The 24,268-nt window shown below is 45.8% G+C and overlaps 3 protein-coding genes across 4 annotated transcripts in view; 2 read left to right on the forward strand and 1 right to left on the reverse strand.

The window, feature by feature from the left end:
* The window catches only part of mmd2a (monocyte to macrophage differentiation-associated 2a), a 12,553-nt gene extending 6,099 nt beyond the window's left edge, over positions 1–6,454 (forward strand). For both annotated transcript variants that reach the window (XM_076032308.1, XM_076032307.1), the window contains exons 2-7: positions 109–190; positions 1,389–1,549; positions 3,503–3,577; positions 4,056–4,157; positions 4,342–4,411; positions 5,951–6,454. In XM_076032308.1, coding sequence (XP_075888423.1) covers positions 113–190; positions 1,389–1,549; positions 3,503–3,577; positions 4,056–4,157; positions 4,342–4,411; positions 5,951–6,151 — 687 coding nt within the window. In that variant the 5' untranslated portion in view covers positions 109–112 and the 3' untranslated portion in view covers positions 6,152–6,454. The remainder of the gene's footprint in view (positions 1–108; positions 191–1,388; positions 1,550–3,502; positions 3,578–4,055; positions 4,158–4,341; positions 4,412–5,950) is intronic.
* Positions 6,455–7,594: 1,140 nt separating this feature from the next.
* On the reverse strand, positions 7,595–16,923 carry ap5z1 (adaptor related protein complex 5 subunit zeta 1). Its single transcript, XM_076032305.1, has 17 exons — positions 16,764–16,923; positions 16,225–16,362; positions 15,485–15,665; positions 15,037–15,187; positions 14,796–14,908; positions 13,878–14,052; positions 12,664–12,804; positions 12,536–12,573; positions 11,782–11,944; positions 11,488–11,666; positions 11,216–11,358; positions 10,632–10,750; positions 10,259–10,386; positions 10,062–10,159; positions 9,832–9,964; positions 8,817–9,031; positions 7,595–7,942 (listed from the first exon to the last, which is right to left on the reverse strand). The coding sequence occupies exons 1-17, from the start codon at positions 16,802–16,804 to the stop codon at positions 7,690–7,692; spliced, it is 2,409 nt and encodes an 802-aa protein (XP_075888420.1). The 5' UTR covers positions 16,805–16,923; the 3' UTR covers positions 7,595–7,689.
* A 1,205-nt stretch (positions 16,924–18,128) lies between these two features.
* Positions 18,129–24,268, forward strand: part of card11 (caspase recruitment domain family, member 11) — a 29,420-nt gene continuing 23,280 nt past the window's right edge. The window contains exon 1 of the mRNA XM_076032317.1: positions 18,129–18,400. The gene's annotated coding sequence lies outside the window, so the exon portion shown is untranslated. The remainder of the gene's footprint in view (positions 18,401–24,268) is intronic.

Genomic DNA, 24,268 nt, shown 5'->3' on the forward strand with positions numbered 1-24,268 from the left:
TGTTATTAACCAACACAGCGAGTCTTGCTGCGCCGTTCTCAACCTCATCACATGTTCCTTGTCTCCTCCTCCTCCTCCTCCTCCTCCTCCTCCTCACCTCGCTCTCAGGTTCATGAACTGCAGAGTCCCGGCCAGCAAGAGATACCAGCCCACTCCGTACGAGCACGCCGCAAACTGTGCCACGCACGGGGTGAGCCGAGCAGAACGACACACACCTCTGATCTGGAGTTCGCCGAGTTTGTTGGGCCGCTGCAAAAAAAAAAACCCAGATGAAGCCGGACTGGCAGGAATGAGGCAGCGTGTGTGTGTGTGTGTGTGTGTGTGTGTGTGTGGGATTTTATGTTATTTTATTTATTTATTTATTTATTTTGGCAGTGCCACAGAGGCAGTGGGGCTCTAATCTGTGATTCAGCCTGTAACATCTCTCTAATCTGCTGTAATCCATGCACGGTCGCCGTGCCTGCGGCCGAGCAGGGCGGAGTGAGCGGCAGCAGACGGCGACGTGACGGCGGCGACCGCGCGCAGCAGGGCCTCAAGCAGCGGCGTCTCCGCGAGCAGGTTCCCCACGTCGCCTCGTCGCCGGGCATCGTCCCCTCGCTGACACGCCGCCCAACTCCTCTTATCTGGCCTCGGCCGACTGCTCGCAGGCTTTGTGCTGGGTTCAGATAAGTGAGAACTTGGGGACGCGTGGCTCGACACTTTTGGACTGTGTAGAATTTTTTTCGTTGACTGGGGGGGGGGGGGGGGGGGGCACGCTAACGTGTTGGCAAAGGTTCGTTGGGGGGCTTGGGGTGATTTATGACTGGCTTCACGCGGGCCGGACACAGAGACTCGCAGCGGGCCGGATGTGGCCTGGTGTCGAAGATGCAAGTGTGGCATTTGTTGGGGGGGGGGGGGGGGGATCAGATCAGTCAAGATGTGCTGAACAAGTATTGTAATCCTTTTAGTGTGGAATGAAAACCACTAAAAGTGATGGAGAGAACTGTGTGCAAAACAGTAGGCTGCTTTAAACAGCCTAAAATATAAATGGCCGTGCTTTGTTTACTCTTTGATGGTTTCGCACACACAACTAAGTCTGATTTTTGCAATTTTAAATCATTCAGCTTCTGTACTGACGGCCTCATATTGCACACGAGATATTCATTCTGTAAATTGGAATAGAATTCAATCAGACGTCCAAGGCAACAAGTGTCAACGCCATCCCATAATGTGTTCGGCACATCCCGACCGACTTTCCTGCGCTAGTTTAGTGATAGATTACTTCACGGAGCTGCTAATAATGGAGGTCAATGCAAAGAAAAGAGTCAGCTATTTTGTGTGCATGAACGGTCAGAGGGGAGTCGTGTTAAAACAAAACGGCGCCGTTGTGGCTTCCCACTTTCTTCCAGTTCTGGATCCTCCCAAGTCTGGTGGGCGGGTCTGTGCTGTACTTCCGCTCTGTGGACCAATGGCATCGCATGGCCGCCTGGCTCTACGGGAGCGGCCTCACGGGCCTCTTCGTCACCTCGACGCTCTTCCACACCGCTGCATGGAAAATCAGCCACCTCCAGTGAGTGCGCGTAAGAGAAAACGATGCTAGTGTGTGTGTGTGTGTGTGTGTGTGTGTGTGTGTGTGTGTGTGTGTGTGTGTGTGTGTGTCTTCACATCACTTAGTCACACTGCTTGTTAATTATGTCGCAGCCAGAGGGCCTTGGAGCAAACAACAGATGTGGCCTGATAATGAAAATACTTATTTTTAAACGGAGCATTCATTAAACATGCGAGCAGAATGAATGTGAAAGTCTCAACATGATGAAAAGATTTTCAAAGTCTATATACGTGCGACAATAACACGAGTGGTCGGACGGACCCGCTGAGGGCTGTGGAGCGGAGCCGGGGATGTTATTGTGTTTTATCGACTCAAAGCTGAGGCGAGGGGCAGTTTGGTGAGGACACTCCTCAGAAAGCAAAGCAAAGGCGAATGCAAAAAAATAAAAAAAAAATCTAATAAAGAGAAGAAGGTCTACAAAACACGAGCAGGAAATACCAGGAGGCTGGAAGGAGGTAATACAATAAAGAGAGAGGGAACAAACTGAATTAGTGATGGAAAACAACTGATTGGACGCATGAAACTAGTACGCAGTGTAAGGGCAGGAAAAAACAAAACACAAAAAGACTTTATTGTCCCCCCCCTCTTTTTTACAGCATCATCTCCGTGCACAAACAACGTCCGTCGCCGAAAGAAAAGAGAACAGAGGCGCACGTTTGGCAGTGGAATGCTGACAAACCCAGACCGAGTCCGCGACTCGGAGGCGAATTACGAAAATGTGCAAAGATTTGAATGTATTGAAAATTCACACAAAACTCCAGAATAAAATCTGATAACAAAATCTGTTGTAGAAATCTGCTGTATGCAGTTTCACATTGGTCAGCTAATCAGATACAGTGTGTTCCCAACTATCCAGACTCGCGTCCTCCCGTCTGGCTAAAACAACTTAGCCGTGTTAAAAAGTGAAAGAAAAAAAAAAAGACTAAAGTCTGATAGCGACATGGTCGCGGTGCTCGCGTCGTCCTGATGTAAACAACGGTGACTTAACACCAGGCGGGTGAAAGAAAATACCAGCATAGCAGTCAAGCAATGGCACTCTGACATCAGATTTCACTCGTCTGTCTTGCCGACCTTCAGCAGAGACACGCTAACGAGTGGATTCCATAACCAGTTAGCTCTCTCTCGCTCTCTCTCTCTCTCTCTCTCTCTCTCTCTCTCTCTCTCTCTCTCTCTCTCGACGAAGGTGTGAGTGTGTGTGTGTGTGTGTGTGTGTGTGTGTGTGTGTGTGTGTGTGTGTGTGTGAGAAAGGGACTGCCCAAGTTGTTGTGAAAAAAAAGCACTGGAGATAAAAACCAGAGAGAAGAAGCGGCTAGTTGTAGACATTAGATGCTAACAGAGATTATCAACGCGGCTATTAGACCCAAGCGGCATTTTCACATTAAAAGATGAAAAAAATAAAACAGCACAAACCGAATAACACAACAGCACCTTTTCTCAGTTGACAACGTTTGTGTGCTTTACGCTGGGTGGCTTGCTTTTTTTTTTTTTTTTTTTTTTTGCTAGTTGGACTTCTTTGAAACAAGTTGTAGCTTCAGACGCTGTGCTAGCAAAAATATTAGCTTCAGTTTGGATGGTTTTGTCCGACTGCCCCTCAAAGTTTTGCCTCCCCCCTCCCTTCCTTCCTTCCTCCGAGTGATACGATCCAAGCAACACAGGTAATGTTCCATCCGCCCTGGGGTCGGGTTATGGAAGTGTGGTCTGTTGACCACCTCCAAAAGGCGGCAGGAACTGCAGAACTTTATCTGGACTGGCAAAGAGTTCTGAACTACAGCGACTTTTGACAGTCGTACAGAAAAAAAAACCCAACAACAATAACAACAACAGCACAACATGTAGTTCAATAATTCAATGGATCCCGCTCTCTCTCTCTCTCTCTCTCTCTCTCTCTCTCTCTCTCTCTCTGTTGCCATGCAGGAAGGTGGAGCAGCGCTTCCACATGTGTGACAGGATGGCCATCTACTTCTTCATCGCTGCCTCCTATTCTCCCTGGTGAGTCGGGCAGTAAAAATCAGATGCGCGTCGTTAGCTTACATCAGGGGGCGGGCAAACTTTTTGACTGGCGGGGACACGATTGGGTTCTTCAATTTGACAGAGGGGCCTGAGCAGGAACGGATGGACGGAGTGCTGTGGTGAGCGACCTCGTAAGAGGAAAAAAAAAACACATCATGGAATATGTAGCAAAACGGGCTTTGAGGTCAATTGAAAATGAAGCGTTCCAACAAACTATGTCTGTACGGTATTGAGCTCTTTCTTGAAATGACTCATATGACAGTGAAAAAATTGATGAAATGCAGCTATTCTATGGCTTACTTAGGGTTGATATAACTTCTTAAAGTACGGCGGGCGGGCTGGATTAAAAGCCATAACGGGCTTCATACAGTTTGCCCGTGCCTGGCATAGAATGACCTGATAACAAGCGCTTAATTGGTCTTTCTGTATATGTGTGTGTGTGTGTGTGTGTTTTCAGGTTGATGCTGCGGGAGCTGGGGCCGTGGTCATGCCATATGCGCTGGCTGATCTGGGTCATGGCTTGCGTGGGCTCCACGTACGTCTTCTTTTTCCACGAGAGGTAACCGACGACACCTTTTGTCCGCGCGCTCTGGCTTTGACACAATTAACCCTGAAACCAAACACCGGCTCTCGAGCGAAGCAAAGAGAGGCCACACCTTCTTCACACACCGAACCGTTATTTATTTATTTATTTATTCGTTTTTTTGTTTTTGTTTTTTTCTTTCTTTCTTTTAACCCTCCAGGTACAAATTGGCGGACCTGCTGGGATACGTGGCCATGGGGGCAGTTCCTGCTTTCGTCATCTTGTCCATGGTAAGTTGAAACGATAGAAATGTTTTCTTTCTGCACTTCTGAAGGAACAAAGACAAGCTTTTTTTTTCTTTCTTTTTTTTTTTTTTTTAAAACATCCTTCCGTTGCAAGGGGTTTCCTGCTATTGTATAGTGGCGCACTGTCAGTGAGTTTCACAGTAGTTTTTTTTTGGTGTTGTTGTTGAGGCCGTGCCCAGAACTTCCTCTCTTATGTATATGTTATTTTTTAAGTTATTTTTCATAGGCCTGTGCAATAAAGATAAACTTTTTCAAATGTTTCACATTAGCAATACTGTGAAGGTGGTTTCATCCTGATGCAACTACCAGATTCACCAGATGGTGCAAGGCTAAAATACAAATTTAGATAAAGAACTAGTTAATAAATACATGTAAAAATGTATATATATATATGTATATATATATATATATATATATATATATATATATATATATATATAAAATGGATGATTTTTTTTTTTTAGCAAAATGTATTAACATCTCTGGAAAAGATAGCGTAGCCACTGGTCTCCCATCTAATTAGCCTCACTTTGTGGTGTTACGTTTCCCCCCTCAAGAAAAACGAAATATGAGAAATGAGGTTGCCGGTGGGGTCGATGGTAGCATTTGGACAAGGTGAAAACAAACACAAACTCAGGTTTTCGCTTTTTCAAAATGCACAACCGCAAAGTTAGCCAACTGATGGTGTTGACCCTTGCAACCGAACTGAGCAGCAGCTGCTCCTTATATATGTATATATATATATATATAGTCTCCCAGCCATGCTGATTACCAAAGACTCTCAGCTGGGAGCGGACACCTCAGGTGCACCAACTTGCTCCAAACGAGCAGGGCGAGTCTTGTGGGAGAACACAATTCCAAACAAGTAATAAAAACTCTTAACAGTGGCTAATGCTACCAGTGTGCTAGCAAATTTTGGCTAACCCTAACCTGAACAAACAAGTTCAGAACTCTTTTTTTTTTAATATATATATATATAATAAACTTCTTCGGGTAAAGTTTTTAAGAAATTATAACGGTAAATAACGGTAACTTGATGCAATCATTAGCGTTTTTTCTTTTGTAATAGACACACAACTATTTTGAGACGTGATTTTCGTACCTTGTCACCATGTTTCAACGGTCAAAACATGTAAAGACCTGCATCTGTTATAAAAGAAAAGGGCTAATAATACATACATACCTTATTAAGACACAATGAAGCTGTAAAATGATGGCGAAGGAGGCTTGATATCTTTTCGGAGGTTTTAATTGAAAACACGGCAGGCAGTAATTAAGGACAACTCTCCCACTTCCAGTTACAGTAAAGAACACAATATATACGCAAGCGTATCTCAGCACCGTATATGACAGAACCTCATGCTGTTAATGTCACACAATTTACTATCTGGGTTTAAGGATGGCTGACAGCATTACGGACACAAACACAGGGCTCATAGAGGCTAGCTAGCGTAAGGCTAATGCTAATGCTAATGCTAATGTATTTTTTTTTTAAATAACGCCGTTGTCCGTCCAACATTCCAGGTGGAGCGTGCGGGCGTGTGCGAGCTGGCAGTCGGGGGCGTCTTCTACGTGGTCGGCGTGGTCTTCTTCAAGAGCGACGGCCTCGTCCCCTTCGCGCACGCCATCTGGCACCTGTTCGTGGCCGCGGGAGCGAGCGTCCACTACTACGCCATCTGGAGGTACCTGTACCTGCCGGAGTCGGCGCTGCGCACGTCCAGGTGACCGAAGCTGAAGCTGCCACCCGAGATCCCGAGATCCCGAGCGCGAGCTCCGCGTCGACGAGGGCCGGCCGAGGACGAGTTTGCTCGTCACGCAAAACTACCGAGTGTTTGAGCGCGTTCAGCTCGCGCTAAATGATGAGACCACACCCGGGGCGGGGGTCGTCGCTTTCATTCATCCTCCCCTTGATAAAAGTATGAACACATTAAACAAGATGTGCCATTGTGTTCAGAGGACCAATCCCGTTTAAAGGCCCCTTAGTTATACACTTTTTCCGTGTATTATTTCCAGTGGGGCTGCCTCACACACACAAAAATCTGATTTAAAAATAAAATCAAGGTGTAAATATCAGTCAAAACAAAACAAAACCACACAACATTTTGCCCTCTATTCATTCCATTCCAGTTTGGGAACGCAAATAGTAACAGGAATATGTATAATATGGGGCCTTTAAATATATATATATATATTTTTTTTAAATAAAAAAGCACTTTTTGACCAAACACACTGTGCCAAAACACACCTCACACACTGCACACACACACACACACACACACACACACACACACACACTGCGCACACTGCACACAAACTGTTCATGACGGTGCTACAAAATGTGTCGGAGCAAAACGCAATTCCAGGTTTTGCAGTTTAATCTCAAAATATACACGTTGAACTGTATCGAATGTTTTAACTTCTCAGTCCCAGCAGCACGCAGTGTTCTTACCGCTGCTGATTTATTTAACTTACGTTAAGTCGCCTGGAAACAACAGGTGTGAAGTCTCCGTAGAATGAAAAAACCACAACAACGTTGTAGTTTGAAGTGGATCGCAATGGCGGTTAAAAAAAAATAAAAAATCGGAATTGCGCTGTAGAATTTATTGGGACCTCAGATCGCAGCAGTGTAACATCTGAACCAATCAGCCGTGTAAATCATATGATGTGTAGGCACGCGATGACGCGAGAGCTAAGCTAACACTAATTATTCCGGATCGGAAGTCTTAATTTCACAGCAAGCGTTGAGCAGCTGTGCATTGATTTTGCTGCTAAGGGAACAATAATCACGTCGTACTTTGTTTACATGGTGTAGTGTTCCGACCTGAAACGTCTTAATTCAGCGGAGGCGGCGGCGGATCAAGTTGAGTACTGAATGTGGGGGGGGCATTGCAAGCATGCGGTTTGACGCGAGCACATTTTTCTGCTCGTTCAAGCGTCGTTTGCCGTCGATCACGCGTGTAGTTTTTTTTTTCTTTTTCTTTTTTTTTTAAATCTATTTTCCCTGTCAAACTTACTCAGGTTGTATTTCATTCTCTTGATGTAAATCAGATGATTCTATTTTCAAACTTTTTTCACTGCAATAAAGAGGAAATACTTTAGTACGCAGAAAGGAATGTGTTTTTTGTCGCGTGCGTCACAAAAAAAACAACAACAACATTTGAGTCTCAATCCAATACTGTCTTTTTATTTGAGGAAACAACGTGCACAAAAAAAAAAAAAAAAAAAAAAAAATCGTACAAGATTCGCACATACAGTTTGCAGTGTCACTGCGAGAGCGTGAGGTTGGTGAGCGCGCGCAGCTGCAGCGGCGCGGCCGTGTTGGTGTCGCCGTGCCACCGGGCGGCGGCGATGTGCGGCGGCGGCGAGAGGACGCTCTGGGCCACGCCCGGCGCCTTCAGCAGCGACCACAGCTCCTCCCCCCGAGTGACGATGGAAGCCAGGTCTTCCTCGTCCGAGCACCAGGACACGGAGCCGCCGCGGGGCACGGTCCTCAGCTTGGAGAGGAACAGAGACACCCTGGGGCCGCAGACACCGGAGCAGAGGGAGGAGGTGAAATTGTTTACGTGCTGTACTAAAGTAAAAGTATGTATACTTGAGTAAAAAAAAAAAAATACTGTGGTAAAAATGAAAGGACTGATTCAATTCATTTGCTTAAGTTAAAGTAAGAAAGCACAGGTTGTACTTAAGTAACAATGTGGGGTTTTTTTGTAGGTAATTTTGCCCAAAAGTAGAAAAAAGCCACCGCTCATCCGGGAGGAGAGGTTTTCCAGGAGGTGCTGGTGCTGGACTTGGGACACTCAGAAGATGCTTTTGACCTTCTGACCTTCTTCAGGCATAGAACCTATGAGCTGCTATAGTTCATATGCCTGAAGAAGGTCAGAAGGGCCGAAAGCTCGCAAAATAAATTTGATATTTGCATAAGTTTACGATTGTGCGGCCGCTGTTTTTCTTTTCGTCTTCTTGATAATTTTGCCCAAAATGAAAAAGTTCTAACAGAATAATCTGGACCGAACTGACCAGAGTGACACCAAAACCGATATATTCTGAAATAATCTCCCTCGAACATATGATCCATTTTTATGTTGAATTCGACAACAGCATAGTTCAAAAAGCTCTTTAATTACTTTTTTTTTTTTTTTAAAGAAATTTTTTTTTTTTTTAAACACAAAAGTAACCAGCGTGTTTTTCCAGTGTAAAAAGTGCAGATATTTATAAATGTAGGGATTAAAGGTAAAAAGTTGTCAGCAAAAGAAATACTCGAGTAACGCACAGAATCATGAAAAATCTACTACAGTACAGTAACAAAGTACTTGTACTTTGTTACTTCCTACCTCTGCATGACAGCGTGTGTCGGGGCGAGTAACTCGCGTGCGGGCTGTGAAGTCCTCACCTGGGGATGAGGTCGTGTGAGCGCGACGCCAGCTTGGCCAGGGCGCTCATGAGCGTGGTGATGACCCTGGGCGCCGGGCACGCCGTCCCGTCCGGCGGGCTGGACGAGGTGATCTCGAACAGCACGGCCTCCAGCGCCTCGAAGCAGGAAGTGATGAGCCTCACCGAGCAGCGCGAGTCGCAGGACACGGACAGGTACTCGCCCAGCACCCACACCTGAGGGTCAAAGAGAGGCCTTTTCACCAAATCTGCTTCCTTGCACCGTTATCACGCCGGATATTTTTGATGGTTTTGATTCATCGGAGGAGTCGGTGATTTGGAATCTGAGTGGGATGTGAAATACAGCAAAAGTATTCACAGCTCTACACGTCCCCCCCCCCCCCATTGTCCTGCGTTACAACTTTCAGGGTTTCCACTCATTTTTCACTGACAAAATTGTTAAGCTTTTTCACGAAATTTCAATAAGCTTGCTGCAAATTCGGAATTTTCATACTTAAAAGACGTGAACCTTTGCCAATGACCTTACTGTACAATAACTGCTTAAAACATAAAGCTAACTGCAGCTGAAATCAATTGGACCAAACTACATCGGCGGAGCTAGTCGGCTAGCTCATGTAAGCTTACATAGCTTACATGAGCTATGTAAGCTTACATTAACGTGAGCTATGTAAGCTACATTACATGGCTTACATATATGTAAGCTATGTAGCGCAGCTTACATAGCTTACAAAACTCGCAAATTCTTACGTAAGCTATGCAACGTAGCTTACATTGCTTACGAACAAGCAAATTCTGCTAGTTCGTAAGGGGCCCAGTCGAATTTTTAATGACTTACAAAACTTTCAGTGAGTTTACAAAACTCTATGAGTTTTCCAGGCCGGGAAAATGACATTTGCAAATTCCATGACTTTTCCAGGTTTTCCGTGACCGCGGGAGCCGTGAGCCTTATTCCAAAACGGATTAATGTAATTCTTCCGCTCAAAATTCAACACGCAACACAAAATTCATCTTCGCACCACGTGCGTGTAGACTTCCTCCCTGCTGTAGACGTTGGCCGTGGCCCCGGCGAACTCCAGCAGCTCCCGGGACTGGTCCACCACCAGGGAGGGGAGGCGCTTACACAGCTTCAGCAGGTGGCAGCTGAACACCCTGCAGAGAGGGAGCGGAGGCGCAGGTGGGCGCAGGAGCGATGACGTCCGCGAACCCCCCCCCCAAAAAAAACCCGCCTCCGTGGGCGTCGTCTTACCTGTGTATCTCCCGGACGTATCTGGGCACTTTGAGGAGAAGGCTGCTTCTTTCCAGGATGACCAGGATCAAGTGAGCGAAAAGCTGCTCGTCAGCTACCTGAAACAACAGCAAGAAGAATTTATATTGTTTTGGTTTTTTTTTTGTTTTTGTTTTTACCTCAGTAGTTGTGCTGAGCCTCACAGGATCCACACACACCTTGACCACCGTGTTGAAATAAATGTGCAGCAACACGGGGACGACCTGCGCGCAGTGGACCACCCTCGGCCAATCGGCGGCCTCGGCCAGCAGCTCGTGGACCGTGCTCAGTCGGTCAATTGTGTCACCTGAAAGTGATGGGGGACGACGTTGTGACGACGCGCTTATGCGGACAAAGATAAATAAAAGAAAAAAAAAAGTGACGGGAGTCCTGTCTTCAACTCCATTGCATGGTCTCGCTTGGTTCCAGGAGGACGTTTGACGCATTAAAAAGGAAACAAAGACCTAATACCTTGACAGAATTTCTGCAGGCTTTTAGAAGAGCAAAGGGGACCCTGAGCTGTCTGCCAATCAGCCGTGCTCCCGTGTTTACCTGAGCCCGCCTCGCCACGGAGCAGGAAGAGGAAGAGCCCCCTGAACGACGGGCTTCGAAATGCATCCAGCGACAGGAGGCCCCGCCCACTGGGCTCGGAAATGGGCAGGCAAGTTGACCTGTGACACACACACACACACACACACACACACACACACACACACACACACACACACACACACACACACACACACAGTCACAGTCAATAATAATAGCGTTCAGACTGCAGGCGAATCTGATTGAAATCAGATTCCTTCTCAAATCCGATTTCTTTTTTTTTTTTTCAGGCCTGACTGCCCACACTGTTTTTAGCAAGTGTTCCAAATGGGATCTGGTTCTGTTCAGACTGGGCCACATTGTTGACCCATCTGACAGGTTACTGGAGCAACAACGTCAGGAGCGCGGTGCATAGAGTGACAAAACTACCCTCCCGACGGTGGTTTCAGTCCATCTTGCAAAAATCGGATTTCATGTGCTTTGCGGCTGTTCACACTACGAGAGAGCCATCCGGGTTTCAATGTGGATGGGCTAAAAATCGGATTTGGGCTGGCAGTCTGAACGCGGCTGAAGGCTCTGATGCGGACCTGAGCTGCAGGACGAGTGTCGCCGAGAGACACGGCAGGTCCAACAGGGTGTGAAGAAGCTCCACTGCAGTCCCCGCTGTCACCAGAGAGGGCAGCAGATCCACAAAGTCGTCCACCAAGGCCGGGCTGTCCCACGCCAGCAACTGCGGGCACATTGCAGACGTTTTTGTTTTTTTTTGTCATGCTTTTTTGTTTATGTGCAACTTGCGCAGTGCGTGGTGGCCACGTGTGTGTGGGGGGAAAAAACGCATTTCGCGCGCGTCCTCTCTCACCTTCAGCAGATTCGGGAAGAAGTGGGTGTAGTCGGGGACCCCCTGCTGCAGGCTCTCCAGGTTCAGCCGGAGGAAGCGCAGCAGTTCGTGTGCCAGGAAGGGGTCGTTGAACAGCTCGGCGGGGAATCGGCCAAACACCAGCTTCCACACGACGTCGCAGTCCACCGCAGCCATCTCACCTGCGCAGTGCGAGTTTCGAAGGAAAAAAAAAAAAAAAAAAAAAATCAGGTGTAATTTTCCACATCTCTCCCACGTGTATGTTTTGGGGGGGGGAGTGATGCACGCGAGCGTTACCGTGATTGAGGTAGAACTGCGCTATTGGCAGCAGGACTCGTGCAAAGGACAGATCTGAGCTGAGCCGGCCGAAGAGCGCCTTGATGCAGGGGAAGGTCCTGTAGACCAGCGAGGGGTCCTCCACACACACGCAGTCCAGTATACACACCGCCTCCACCAGGCACTGAAAGAGGAAACCACATGAGCACCGACGGCCTTGTGAGGGGAAATTATTTAGAGTCATATTTATTCACATATCTTTATTTTGCAAATTAATCCTGCCCCCCTATTCCACAGACATCAGCATACTTAGCCCTCTGTTTTAAGGCAACCTGTAAATATGCTCATACTAAGCCTCCTGATAAAGCTGCTCACTTGACAAAAACAAGGCTGTATAAAACAAGGATTTCTTAATCGTATGATATAAATTCATGCATATGTATGTATGTATATATGTACGTACGTATGTATGTATGTCTGTATGTATGTACGTATACATATATATATATATACATGTATATGTATTTATGTATCTATATTTGTATGTATGCATTCATATATATGTATATATGTATACACACACATGCCTGCATATACATACATATATATTTGTATATATGTATGTATATATACAAACATACAAATATATGTATACACACACACACACACACACACACACACACACACACACACACACACACACAGAAATGTATAGAGATATAAACAGACATATATCGTCCTGTGTATGTGAACTCATGTGTTTGAACTTCCTCACCGCTTTCTGCAGGTCTGCATCGGACTTTTTTTGGGCCTCTGAGACAAAAGAACAACATTGAAATGAGCGCAGCCAAAAGGACACAAACGTTCACCTCCAGCAGAATCTACAAGCGCCGACGCACTCACTGCGATCGCACTGCTCAATGAGACGCTGGCAGTACTGAAACGCCTTCTCCCTCAGGCGCTCCTTCGGAGGCAGCACTCGGCTGGAGGAGGAGGTGGCTGAAACCATGGAAACCACCGAGCCGTCCACCTCCGACCGGTCGTCTGCAGCAGGAGGAGACGGCGGATGAAAGGTGTGGACTCGGGAGGAGCACTCTGAAGGACATTACGCGCGTTCACGCCCATGTTGCACAAGGCTTTCCAAGTCACATCAGCGATTTGCAATATGAAGGCTACTTGGAGAGCGCATTAAGAGTTCTGTTACTTCATTAAATTCTATAAACGACATACAGCAGACTTCATGCCCTACCTCCCCTTTTTATTCTTTCGGCGTTTGAGACCAAAACTTCATGCCACTGCAGACCTGCTGTACGTGTCGCAGACCACAAGGGGTCAGTAAGGTGCAGCATTCGAAGCTGCAGGCCCGGCAAGTCTAAATTTAGCCTCAGGGAGAAGTAAAAAGCCACAAAAGCGTCACCCTACTCTCAGTTTGACTATCAAAAGACTGTTTGCCCCATCTACCATAAACAGGCACAAGCCTGTGAGAGAATGAAGAAGAGCGAACTGGAGCACAGAAGAAGGTTCATGCTTCAAAAAAAAAAAAAAAGCAGTGGAAGCGAGAGAGACGAGAGAAGAAAGAAAGATTAGGAAATAATGTAGTATTAAAAAAAAATAAAAATAAAGAATAATAAATGTTATAATCAGCGGCATTCAAATTATGCAAAAAGTTGTTGTTAGAGCAGCGTGTTTATCACCACGGTGGTTGATTCAGGTTTACCCCCCCCCTCCTCACCCTCACCCGCAGGGGGGAAATGTTAGGTGCGCACATCCACAAGGCCGTTAAAAACCGAAAAGGTTTTCATTCCCCTCAGGTCGAGTGAGACAGCGACTACAAGCAGGTGTTAAGAGTTGAGCTCGCACGCTGCGTGCAGAAATCGCACAAGGTCACGTCTTACCATTGGAGAATGAGTGGGAGAGGGAGAGGCTGAGCTGCAGCCTGTTTGCTGGAGATGACGAAAAGACAGAACGGTTCAACTGAAAAAAAAACCCCAACAACAACAACAACAAAAAACGTTCTCGCGTTCTTTCCCGATCCGCCCGCTCTCAAGGCCGAGCGGCGACCTTTTCGAGGACGACGACGACAAGCGATCGGCAGTGCAACGGCGGCGCGCTCGTACCGGCGTCGGCCGTGCTGTTGCCGCCGGAGGCGGAGTGGTAGGCGAGGAGCCAGTGGCGGAGAATGGAGAAGCTGTAGACGTTCATCCACTGGTCGTCGGTGAAGCCCTGGCCCACGCACAGCACGGTGAAGAAGTCCCCCGACACCGTCCCGTCCAGCTCCGCCACCACCGCCGGCTGACACGCGAACAGAGGAGAGCTTTAAGAAAATGCAACTGCTGGACTGCGGAGCAGACCGGAGGAAAACTCTTGAAACAACGTGGATGAAATACAGCTGTCTGATTACTCGATTACTATTAACATCATTTCTTCAAGTTCGGCGCACTGAATTGAAAAGTTTACTTTTCCTCTTTTCTGACCTCAAACTACTGTTACAATGTTGGACACTCGAGTCAAACGATGCCAAAGCGTCAAATAATGAGGTTCATGCATTTGGATGTGAGCCCTGTGGGTTGCTGTGCCTGCTTCCGCACGCTGTGTTTTACCGTCTTTTATGTTTTTTTTTTTTTTTTTTTAAATTTAAATGTAAACATGGCGGTTGGATTTGATGTCTATGCGTGCCGGACTTCCCTACATGCCCCCCCCCCCCCCCCCCCCGCCCCGAAAATTATGTCGCTGTGCAGGCTGGCACCGGGCAGATGTGGATGGAGTTGCTTTTTCCCGGTCAGCAAAAAAAAAAAGAAACCTAACGGCATTTCACCCGGGACTTCTTCGCTAACATGGGCCCGTACGAAGCTGGATTAGCCGCTAAACTGCTTCCTGACGCTACTCGGTCGTGTTCAAGAGTCAGAAGAGAGGAGCAAGCTGCACGTAACGACTTATCAGTGTCCCGACTAACTGCGTTCACTTTGTGAGGGCAATCGGACCAAGAGTGTGACCAAACACGGCGGACGAGGGGAACGCGGAGGCGCGCGGCTCACCTGGCGCGACCTCGGCCCCGCGAAGAATCCCCCCGAGGTCGCCCCGCCTCCCTGCGTGATGCTGGCGTAGCGCAACCAGTCGACAAACTTCTTGCTGAGGAGGATCACATGATCTGCGGAAGGGAGAGAGTCTCTTGACAAATTTGGACGCGCTGAAGTGGAGTTTTTTTTTTTGGTTTGTTGGATTTAACTTAAAGCCACTGACAGATTTTCAACAGGAAAACTGCGTTCACTTGCATACCTTCGGTCAGGCACTCGGGGCTGTGTGTGAGAATGCTGTTGAGGACCGGCAGGACATGTGTGAGCGAGTGGCCCAGTGCCTCTGACTGCCGGCTTTCAAGAGTGCGAAGGAGGTGAGCACAGAGTGAGGAAAGATCGGCCCTGGATGCAGCCTGTTGGGGTTTGTATTTTGAAAGAGACTATTTTTAGGCATTAGGTATAAAATTGGAAAGAACGAAACAAACAAAAAAAAACACATTGTAATAATAGTTTTCTGAAACCACGGTACACTCATAGTCTCTGTAGTTTCATTACAAAAACTTCTATAGAGACTGAATAACATTTATGAGAGGCTTTTGTAAAAAAAAAAAAAATTTTTTAATCTCCACTGGGAATAAATTTGCTGATTACACTGCATCATAAACGGAGTTCAATCAAAAGAAAAGCATTATGTGTATGTTCCAGCCAACCTGGGAGAGGAGCAGAGCGGCAGCATGGCTGTTCAGCTGACCGGCGCCCTCTTCAATGCAGTTCAATTCCTGGCCAGGAAGGGGCAGTGTTTCCCTGAGCACAGCTGAGCTCAGCACCTGGAGATGCTCCACAGGTGACGAGAGAAGCTGCAGAATCTTTCTCTGGAGTTCTGCGGGCAACCTTCAGTTCCATAACGACAGAATAAAATTGAGACTTTCAAAGGGAGAACAATAATACGTAAATAGTTTGAGGCAAAAGTCCAGAAAGGATATAAGCTAGCTAGCTAGCTAGCTATTTGTTTGTTATGCTACTATGCGTGCCTGCTTTAATGCAATGAATCCATTTCACTACGTTTTCAAATTTCACTAAACAAAACTTTTTGACACGTGGTCAACAAAAAAAGAACAAAGAAATGCAGTGTGGTAAAATATAGTTACTGATAAAACTGTTCGTGGGTTAAAAGTAGAACACTCTTGAGAGTTATAAATGAGCGTGTGTTCTTCTGCATTGTCAGAACTCTTTGAATAACAAATATACGCTCGTAAAACATCACAATGCAGCTTTTATCAAATACATCAATATAGAGTTTCATAAATATTTGTGAAAATGAAAATGAAATTGATCAATGAGAAATACTGCTGAGGTTGTATAGACAAATAATTGACAAATTAATCATCGTATCACTATGACGATGATGATGATGATTGAATGGGTCATGATGAGTGAATAGACCCCTTACTTCCTGGTGTACTTGGTAGCGAAGAGGATGAGGCGCAGTCTCTGCAGGGAGTCGATAGCCTCATGACCGAGCTCCTTCGCCTGAAACGCCTTCGTTAATCTGCTGTAAAACTTTTGCAGCTCAGGCTCCTGGATCTCCCTGAGAGTAAATGACACAGTGCGGTCCATGAAAACTGCGCCAAATCATTGACTGACAGTCTTGATCTGTGGGTAATAGTGGACGATTACAAATATTGATGGATCATGATAAGTGATAAAGTTTAGGATGACCATCAAATAAATGTCTCCTGTGCGCTTGAGTTCTTCGTGTGTGCATTTACAAACCCTTTAACGCATTTGAACAAACCACAATCAAACATTTTAAAGTCCTTCGTAAATAAACAGGGCAGAGTCATTCTCACGCTTTCTAAATAAACACGACTGCGCGAGGCTAGTTAGCCACTGTTAGCCAAAACCGCTTTTCACGCAAGCATAAATCACAACGAAAATCCTCAAATATTTAAATACGACCAAAACGTTAGGCTTTCGCGCGTTTCTTACCTCGCTTGCTTCAATAATCCCTCGGAACCTTGAGAGTACATTTTATTCGGGAATTTGTCATCCCTCGGGTCTGACTGAATGCTACGGAAGGTAAACAGCGCAGTGGTTTAAAAGTCCGGACTGCAATCACATGAGAGTCACACAGTTCCTGTTTCAGCACCGTTCGCCCCACTCCGTCCTTTGCTATCCGCGCCACGATTTGAACGCTTATCGTACTTTGAAAAGCACGTTTTAAATTATAACTTTAATTATAATTAAAACAACATGGAGCTACAACATTTTCCACCCTTTTTTTTGTTGCTAGTTACTGTTAGAAAATAAGGTGGCTTTTCGCCTTTGAGCAGTACAGCATTTTCCCTCCAGTAAACCAATTTCTGCCTCAAATTTATATCTCTATTTTTTTTTAATACAATGTGAAACGTCCCCCAGCGACAGAGAAACAAACAAACAAAAGCTACAAACCAGAAAGCACTTAGTGTAAGCAAAGCGTCTCAAAAGACTTGTATAAAGCGATTGAAAAAAAAAAAAGATTTTGAAACTTTTTATTTTGAAAGATGAGACTTTCAAGACAGATTTATAAAAGAACAGTGAATAATGAAATAGATAATACACACATACACAATAAGAAAACTGCTATATGCAACTGGAGAACTCCTGATTGCAACTCCTGATGAAACAACAAAAATCAATATGATATGAGACGATGCGTATACATAATTCAAACACATGGCTTCAAAACGAATACAACAAAACGAACTACCAAAACAATATTTATTATTATTATTATTTTATAAGTACAGTACTATTTTGAAACGTTTTGGCTGACACTGTTGAATTCTGCCAACAGTTCAGTTCAGAAGGAATCTGCAAAAAAAAAAAAGAAAGAAAGAAAGAAAGAAAGAAAAAAAAAAGACTGTTTTGAAATGGAACCCCACCTTTTTCAGCGCACTGGCAGGTTTGGCCTACACTGAAACATTTTAAAGAAAATCTTGTCTTTCACTTTCAAAATAAGGCGTAAATGTGCGCAGTGTTGCAAGATTGGCTTTTGCTTGTTTCGTTCTCCGTTAACGTTCGGCGATATTGCACCATGCCGAGATAAAATACTACATTCCAGCCACGGAAAGCGTTTCTTTTCCACTTACAAACACAATCCAACAGGTGGAATAAAGCAATTAGTTGCGTGCATGTGCCGAGTCAGTGTCGACGACTGAGAGGTGAGACTCGGTGACAGGTGCCGGACGGAGGCTGCGCATTGCTCGGCCAGCCTGAAGTAAACACCGCCCGCCTCTCTCTCTCTCTCTCTCTCTCTCTCTCTCTCTCTCTCTCTCGCTCACATACACTCTCTCAGTCTGGCTTTCTGTCTCCGTCCTCTATCCTTCACTCTCCTCTGCGCGCCCACTTTTTCTCTCGCGCCTTCTCCGGAACAACACGTCGGTCCCACAACGGCCATCCGGCTCGTCGTCGCTGTCTTGGGAGTAAAATGAAGAGCGCCTGAGCTTTTTTTTTTTTCCTTCTTCTTCTTAATGATGACCCAAACGCTTCCTTGACACTCGGTGCGAAGACGGCGCCCGACGGCTTCTCCACTTTCCCCTCTCTTCAGCGCTCGGGACCCGACTATTAAAACCGCCGCGGCTCGGGTAGGTGAAGCTCCATGACACCGTGTTGTCATTGCCTTGCAAATTGTGAATATTTATTTTGGGGCGGGGGGGGGGGGGGTCGACGCGTTCAGGTATTTTTGGAGTTAATAAGCTGTTTGAAACGTGCGTCACGTTGAATGGAAAAAACCGAGACACCGAGAAATGGTATTGCACCTCACATCACCGCAGCCCGGCGTGTGTCATCACATTTCCAGGTACCCAGACTAACTGGCAAAAGGTTTGCTAAAGCTTCATTTTAACTCTTTTATGCACCAGCAAAAACTAGAGTCTGCACACACACACAGGGGTAGAAGTTCTGCACTCCTGCAGGAGTCGTCGGAATGTTGAAGTTTATCTTTAGCTGACTTTTTTTTTCTCATTCTTTTTTTCATTGGCGACGCCGCAGACAGCTTTCTGGCTCTTTGGTGAACCTCGAAGTTATTAGTTTTTGGTAAGGCAATATCAGAGCTCCTGTCAACACCATTACCTTGCAATGACGAAATATTTGGGATTCCAGCAGCAGCAGCAGCAGCAGCAGGTGCGCTGGCACAATGGCATAACAGTGTCGGACACAATTAATACAAATTGTGAATCTCAGTCATCTTCAGTTCAACCCAGATTGTGTGACAGCAAAATAAATAATTATAAGGGAGAGGAATTATACAGGAACCCGTTTTGCGGACGTTTAGATATTTGGGAGCGATGGTTAGCTCGTTGCTTTTGCTGAGATTTTAATGAGATTACTTTATAGGGGAAAAAACTTTTTAAAAAAAAATAAATAAATCACAATTTTTGTAGAATTCCAAAGGTTAGCGTGACTCTAATGTAAACAAATGGAACTCTCAAAGGACCTATATCCATTTCCTATTGGCTTCAACCTCCTCTGTTTTGGACAAAGGAGCCCTTATAATGGTTCGCACACCTGAATCGATGATATCTGTCCACTGGCCCGCTAACCAGCCGGTCCTGGACCAAAAGAGCCCACGGCTCCTATGGAATCACCGAACCCTGTCTGAGATCGGTTGACTGAATTCGGGGGGTTGGAGGGGAAGGTTACTTTCGACCACGAGAAAAACATGTACTACAAACTGCATGCGGCGTGCAGTCAGCGAGCATGCTGTTTGTCAGACGGTAGGATCCCACCTGCCGTTTCTCACGAGAAGGCAAAGTAACTGGTTTATATTTCTGAAAAGAGCCCAATTCATTGGTGTGGGGTTCTTCTCTACCAGCTCTCAGTAATGTGACTCAGTTGTAATACATGTTGATGCAATATTTATGTATTTATCGTCATCAAAATCAATGGTTAAAAAAAGCTGTTTTCCTCTAATAGACTGACAGATTTTTATCTGGTGTCACTGCCTTCTACCCTATTGAATCTGGCCCACTTACAGACTTTCACTTCTTTTTGCAAGTCTCCCCGACAGAATAAGTGCGTTCGCAGTGTCGAAGTCGCATCTGTTCAACATTTGACGATTGACTTCACGCCTGCCCGTTCAAAAACAAACAGAGAAGAAACCGCCGCCGGTCGTGTCGCGGAAATCTTTTGCTATCATTCCGAAGACCGACCGGCTATCGCTCGAAATAGCTGGAAATCAGTTGAAGGTCTGTTTCCATTCGCACTGAGCCGGCCGAATCATAGCTGCAGTCTGCTGCGCATGCAAACAGAAAGTTCGACATTTTCTATTCTGATTCAGTGGCTCAGAATTTTTTTTTTTTTTTTTTTGTGTCATGACTTGAAAAGTAAAAGTCGCGGAACAACAGAGAAATATATAAAAGTATCGCGTGTAAAACTTTCATCAATCGGTTACTCACAGGATTTGTGGAGTGCATGAGAGGTCGAGAGTATGAAGGTGAGCAATTTCCGTCTAAAAATAAGTTTTGACCGTAACGCACTTTGTAGTTATTGTGTTTTGAGCGCTCCCACTTTGCCCTAAATACGTGCATTACGTGCTGACTGAAAGTTCTCCACTGGCACTTTTGAGGAAAAAAAAAATAACTTCACTTCTGTTCCGCCAGGCGTTGAACCTCAGCCGCGCTCCGCTGCTGCTAATGAAAGATTTGTTTCAATCAAAAGCTGCATTTACCTTTTGGGCGTTCAAAATGAGTTATTTTTTCGCCGAGCTTCCAAAATGTACCCAGTTCAGTGGCGGCAGAGCCAGTGTTTTTGTTGCCCTTTTACTGTTTTGTGGCACGTTTGGATTTGTCAGTCCACTCGGACGACAGAACTGCTGCAAAGGTGTGTTGAAATGTTCCAGTTTCTTAGTTTCGTGCCCCTCTCGACCATAGGACATAAAAAAACCAAAGGGATTCGCAGTAAGACCCCCCCCCCTCCCCCCCCCCCCCCCCCCACACACACACACACACACACCGTAATATTGTCAGTGCCATGGGAGGACGCAGAACATGTGACGTGTGACATAGTTTGATTTGGTCCATAAGATTCGAGGCTCAAGGCGACTTTTATTCTCGATCCTTCAATATATGTAACAATACACAGAGTATTGAAGTTGTCTTACTTGGTGGCCCACTGTGTACTATAGAGTAAAAAAAAAACAAAACACATTGGCAAAGCATAAAACTACGTCAGTGTAGTGCGGAGGAAGACAGATGGAAGTAACTCTGGGGCATCAATGTACGTCGACGTTTGAAAAATGAAATACAAGTGATCTATCGAATGTGATATAGACGAAGGCTCCAGCTCGAGCTAGCGTTGGCGTCAAGCTAGCACGGAGTTAGCTGTGGAGTCTGTCGGATGTCCCTCGCCGCGAGTGCGTTTACAGCCTCAAATTAAACGTTTGAAATGATGGTGGGACAAAAAAAAAAAAAAAAAAAAATCAACAGACGCCGACTTTCAACAGAAAAGAAAAGGAAAGAAAAAACAACAACGCCACTTTTTGAGAATGTAACGTGTGACCTTTGTTGGCGCCCAAGACCACACACTGGGGATTTGGTTGTGATTGTGAGATCTGCAGATACTTTAAAAATAAAAATAAAAAAAGGGGTGGGGGGGTGGGGGGGGAGATTTACTGTTCGGCGGCAGGCAGGCATTCAAATGCCGGCGCACCGGTGGTTCTCTGCTTGAAAAAAACAAAACAAAACAAAACAACACACACACACACACACACACAAAAAAAAAAAAAACCCAGTCAAGTCCCCTGACCACATTACTATAAACATTAAGCACCCCCACCCACCACCCCACCCACACGCCCCCGCGGCGCGGACAGAAAGAGAGCACAGGAAGAGATCTACTACTCGCATCTGGTTCGAGAAGGAGGAAGCGACGACGCGCTTTCTCGGCAATGAACTCCACAATTTGAGAAGAGAGAAGAGGAAACATTTTGTGGTCAGGGGGGTCTCTTGGTGTGTGTGTGTGTGTAGGGTGGGGGGGGGGGGGGCGTGTGCGTTCAATGGTTGGCTGACGGAGTGTGTGTGTGTGTGTGTGCGTGCGTGCGTGACCGTGTGTCGCGTTCAATGGCCGTGTGTGTGTGTGTGTGTGTGTGTGAGAGAGAGAGTGTGAGTGCGCTCATGCGCGAGCGTGCGGCGGGTGCTAGATTTTTTGGAGCGCCTGCGGTTCAATCCTGCGCTGTGAGTTGCGGCGGGCTGAGAAGACGCGCTGCAGCGCACGCTGCAGTTATGCGCGAGAGCGTCGCGAGATCAAGTCCTCGTCTGAAAGCCCCGCAAACGCAGCAGTCCCCACGTCGACAGCAGTTGTCTCGCGGAAGCCACTCCCACCCCGGGCGCGAGGTCAGGTTTGGGAGAAGGACGTTTACATGGGCATCGGCATCAGATAGGTTTCCAATTTGCCTAACTGTCGGGCCGCCGGTCACAAAGCCGGGATTGTGGGATCGACCCCGATGCAAATCCTGAACGCGGTGGACGGGCGGCGGGGCCCGAGGGCCGTAGGCTGTGAAAAGAAACGCAGAAAAAAAGCGAATAGGAAATGATGGTGGGAGTCGGAGAAAGACGGCATTATGAGTGTCTTGAAAATAAAGACTGGTGGAAAGGTGGGCTATTCAGAGTTCAGGACGTGCGTTGTGTTCATGACATTAATAACTATCTATACTCATAGATGATACACTAACGGTCAACAGCTTGGGTACACCTTCTCATTTGATCATTTTTGCTTTCGTTTTATCGACTATTTACATAGATTCTCACTTAAGGGACAAAAAGAAAATGAATAAATGAACATTTATGGTATTATGGAGTAAACAGAGAAGTGTGACATAGCTCAAAAAGGGTGTCTATTTCTTCAAAATAGCCACCCTTCATTTAAAACACTTACTTGTTGTTTTTTTAAACAGTGTTTTCTTTGCTACAGAATTTAACATATGCTGGTCATGTATTTGATGAGCAGTATATTTGTCTTCAGTATGTATCTACAATGTAGAGAGGAGTAAAGCTAAAGAAATAAAACGTAGCATGAGAAGGTGCGTCCAAACTTGACGGACTGGTTTCTATAGATAGACACGTGGCAAGGCGCAGAGGGCCCGGGCGGGCTTCGAACCCCAGACTCCCGGGTAACGGCCATGCGCACTTAACCATTCGGCCAAAGGGATGTCGCTTTGGCCAAGTAGCCAGGGCGCATGATCAATTGGAGGCATAGTGACAGGACCGCCATTGTCATGGATGGATAGATGGATGGATGGATGGATGGATAGCTGGATAGATAGATAGATAGATATCTGATACAGACAGTTCAAGTGTTTCTCTGCCCCTTTCATCCGACAATTGCAGGTCCGTGCAGACATGTTAAAGCAGCAGGTTGTTGTTGATCCCCACTCTTATCCACCGCAGACATTCCTGGCGGGGTCGTCTTATCAACTCTTCGGCCGTGCTCTGGTTGCGCTCGCACCGGCACCGGCACTGCCGCAGAAAACGGGGAGTGAGCGGCCACCGAAATACCGCCAGGTGGAAAACGAGCAGCTCACAGCACCAAAAAGAAGCGCTAGGAGAAAAAAACGGTTGGATGTGTCAGCTTTCAAATTTTACAGATTTCTCCTGGAAATTTGACCGGCTGATCGAATGACAGCTGCAAAGGCCATAATGAGCCGTAACACTTGTGACTAATTCAGCCAACTTTGGCAGAGTCTTCTTATGAAGCCTTTTAAAAGAGCTTTTGAGACCTTTTACCCAACTTCAACTGAGATTAGATTGCGGGATACGATTAAAAAAAAAAAAAAAAAAAAAAAAAATCTCAATTTGCTTCGGTGGAGTTGGCGCTTGAAGAACAGCAGCAATACAAATAAAGAACAGCTAACTATACTAAATATATAAAAAATATATGTCCAGGAGCGATAAAATGAACAAATTGTGTAACATTTGTAACGTTTCTTTCAGAACTGCGAGGCCATTTGGTTTGTCACAGTGTTGAGCCACAGAATTGAAAGTGAATTGAAGCGAGCTTGCTTTCATCACATAGGCAGGGGATGGGGCGGACGCCGTCTTCAGGAAGGAGGCAATGTTTTATTTTTTTATTTGATCGATTCCTTTGCGCGTGTTTTGTTTGTTTTTTGAACTTTTTTATTTCGATTTTTTTGCACAATAAGAAACGGAACAGTATAGAACAGAACAAAACAAATCATCTTATACAAGGAAAGAAAATATCTGAGACAAGGAAAGAAAAAAGAAAAGAAATGAAAATATTTCAAATATCAAAATATTTATACACAGGTTTTAAGAAAGTACACAGAAATACATACGCACATATAAAACACCTCGTGTCAGGGCCCGCAGGTGTAACTCAAGTCAAGAACAACCCGAAAGTTTTTTAACCATTCAAATAATCTCCAACCATGTGCCGTCTCCGCCTGAAAAGGTCCATTTTCACTTGCAATGCTGCAGTCACTCTTTCCATCATGTAAA

This window comes from Nelusetta ayraudi, unplaced genomic scaffold (assembly GCF_046127955.1).
Source record: "Nelusetta ayraudi isolate G7.1 ecotype Tasmania unplaced genomic scaffold, CSIRO-AGI_Nayr_v1 ptg000034l, whole genome shotgun sequence".
NCBI lineage: Eukaryota > Metazoa > Chordata > Actinopteri > Tetraodontiformes > Monacanthidae > Nelusetta > Nelusetta ayraudi.

Excerpts from the sequence above, each read along its gene's own strand:
- ap5z1 (XM_076032305.1), bottom strand. The coding sequence starts at position 16,804 with ATGTACTCTCAAGGTTCCGAGGGATTATTGAAGCAAGCGAG. Across the intron at positions 10,160-10,258 it reads ATTTCAACACGGTGGTCAAG|GTAGCTGACGAGCAGCTTTT; the intron begins GTGTGTGTGGAT and ends CTGTTGTTTCAG. Across the intron at positions 7,943-8,816 it reads TCACACGACCTCATCCCCAG|GGTGTCTCTGTTCCTCTCCA; the intron begins GTGAGGACTTCA and ends CTGCGGCCCCAG.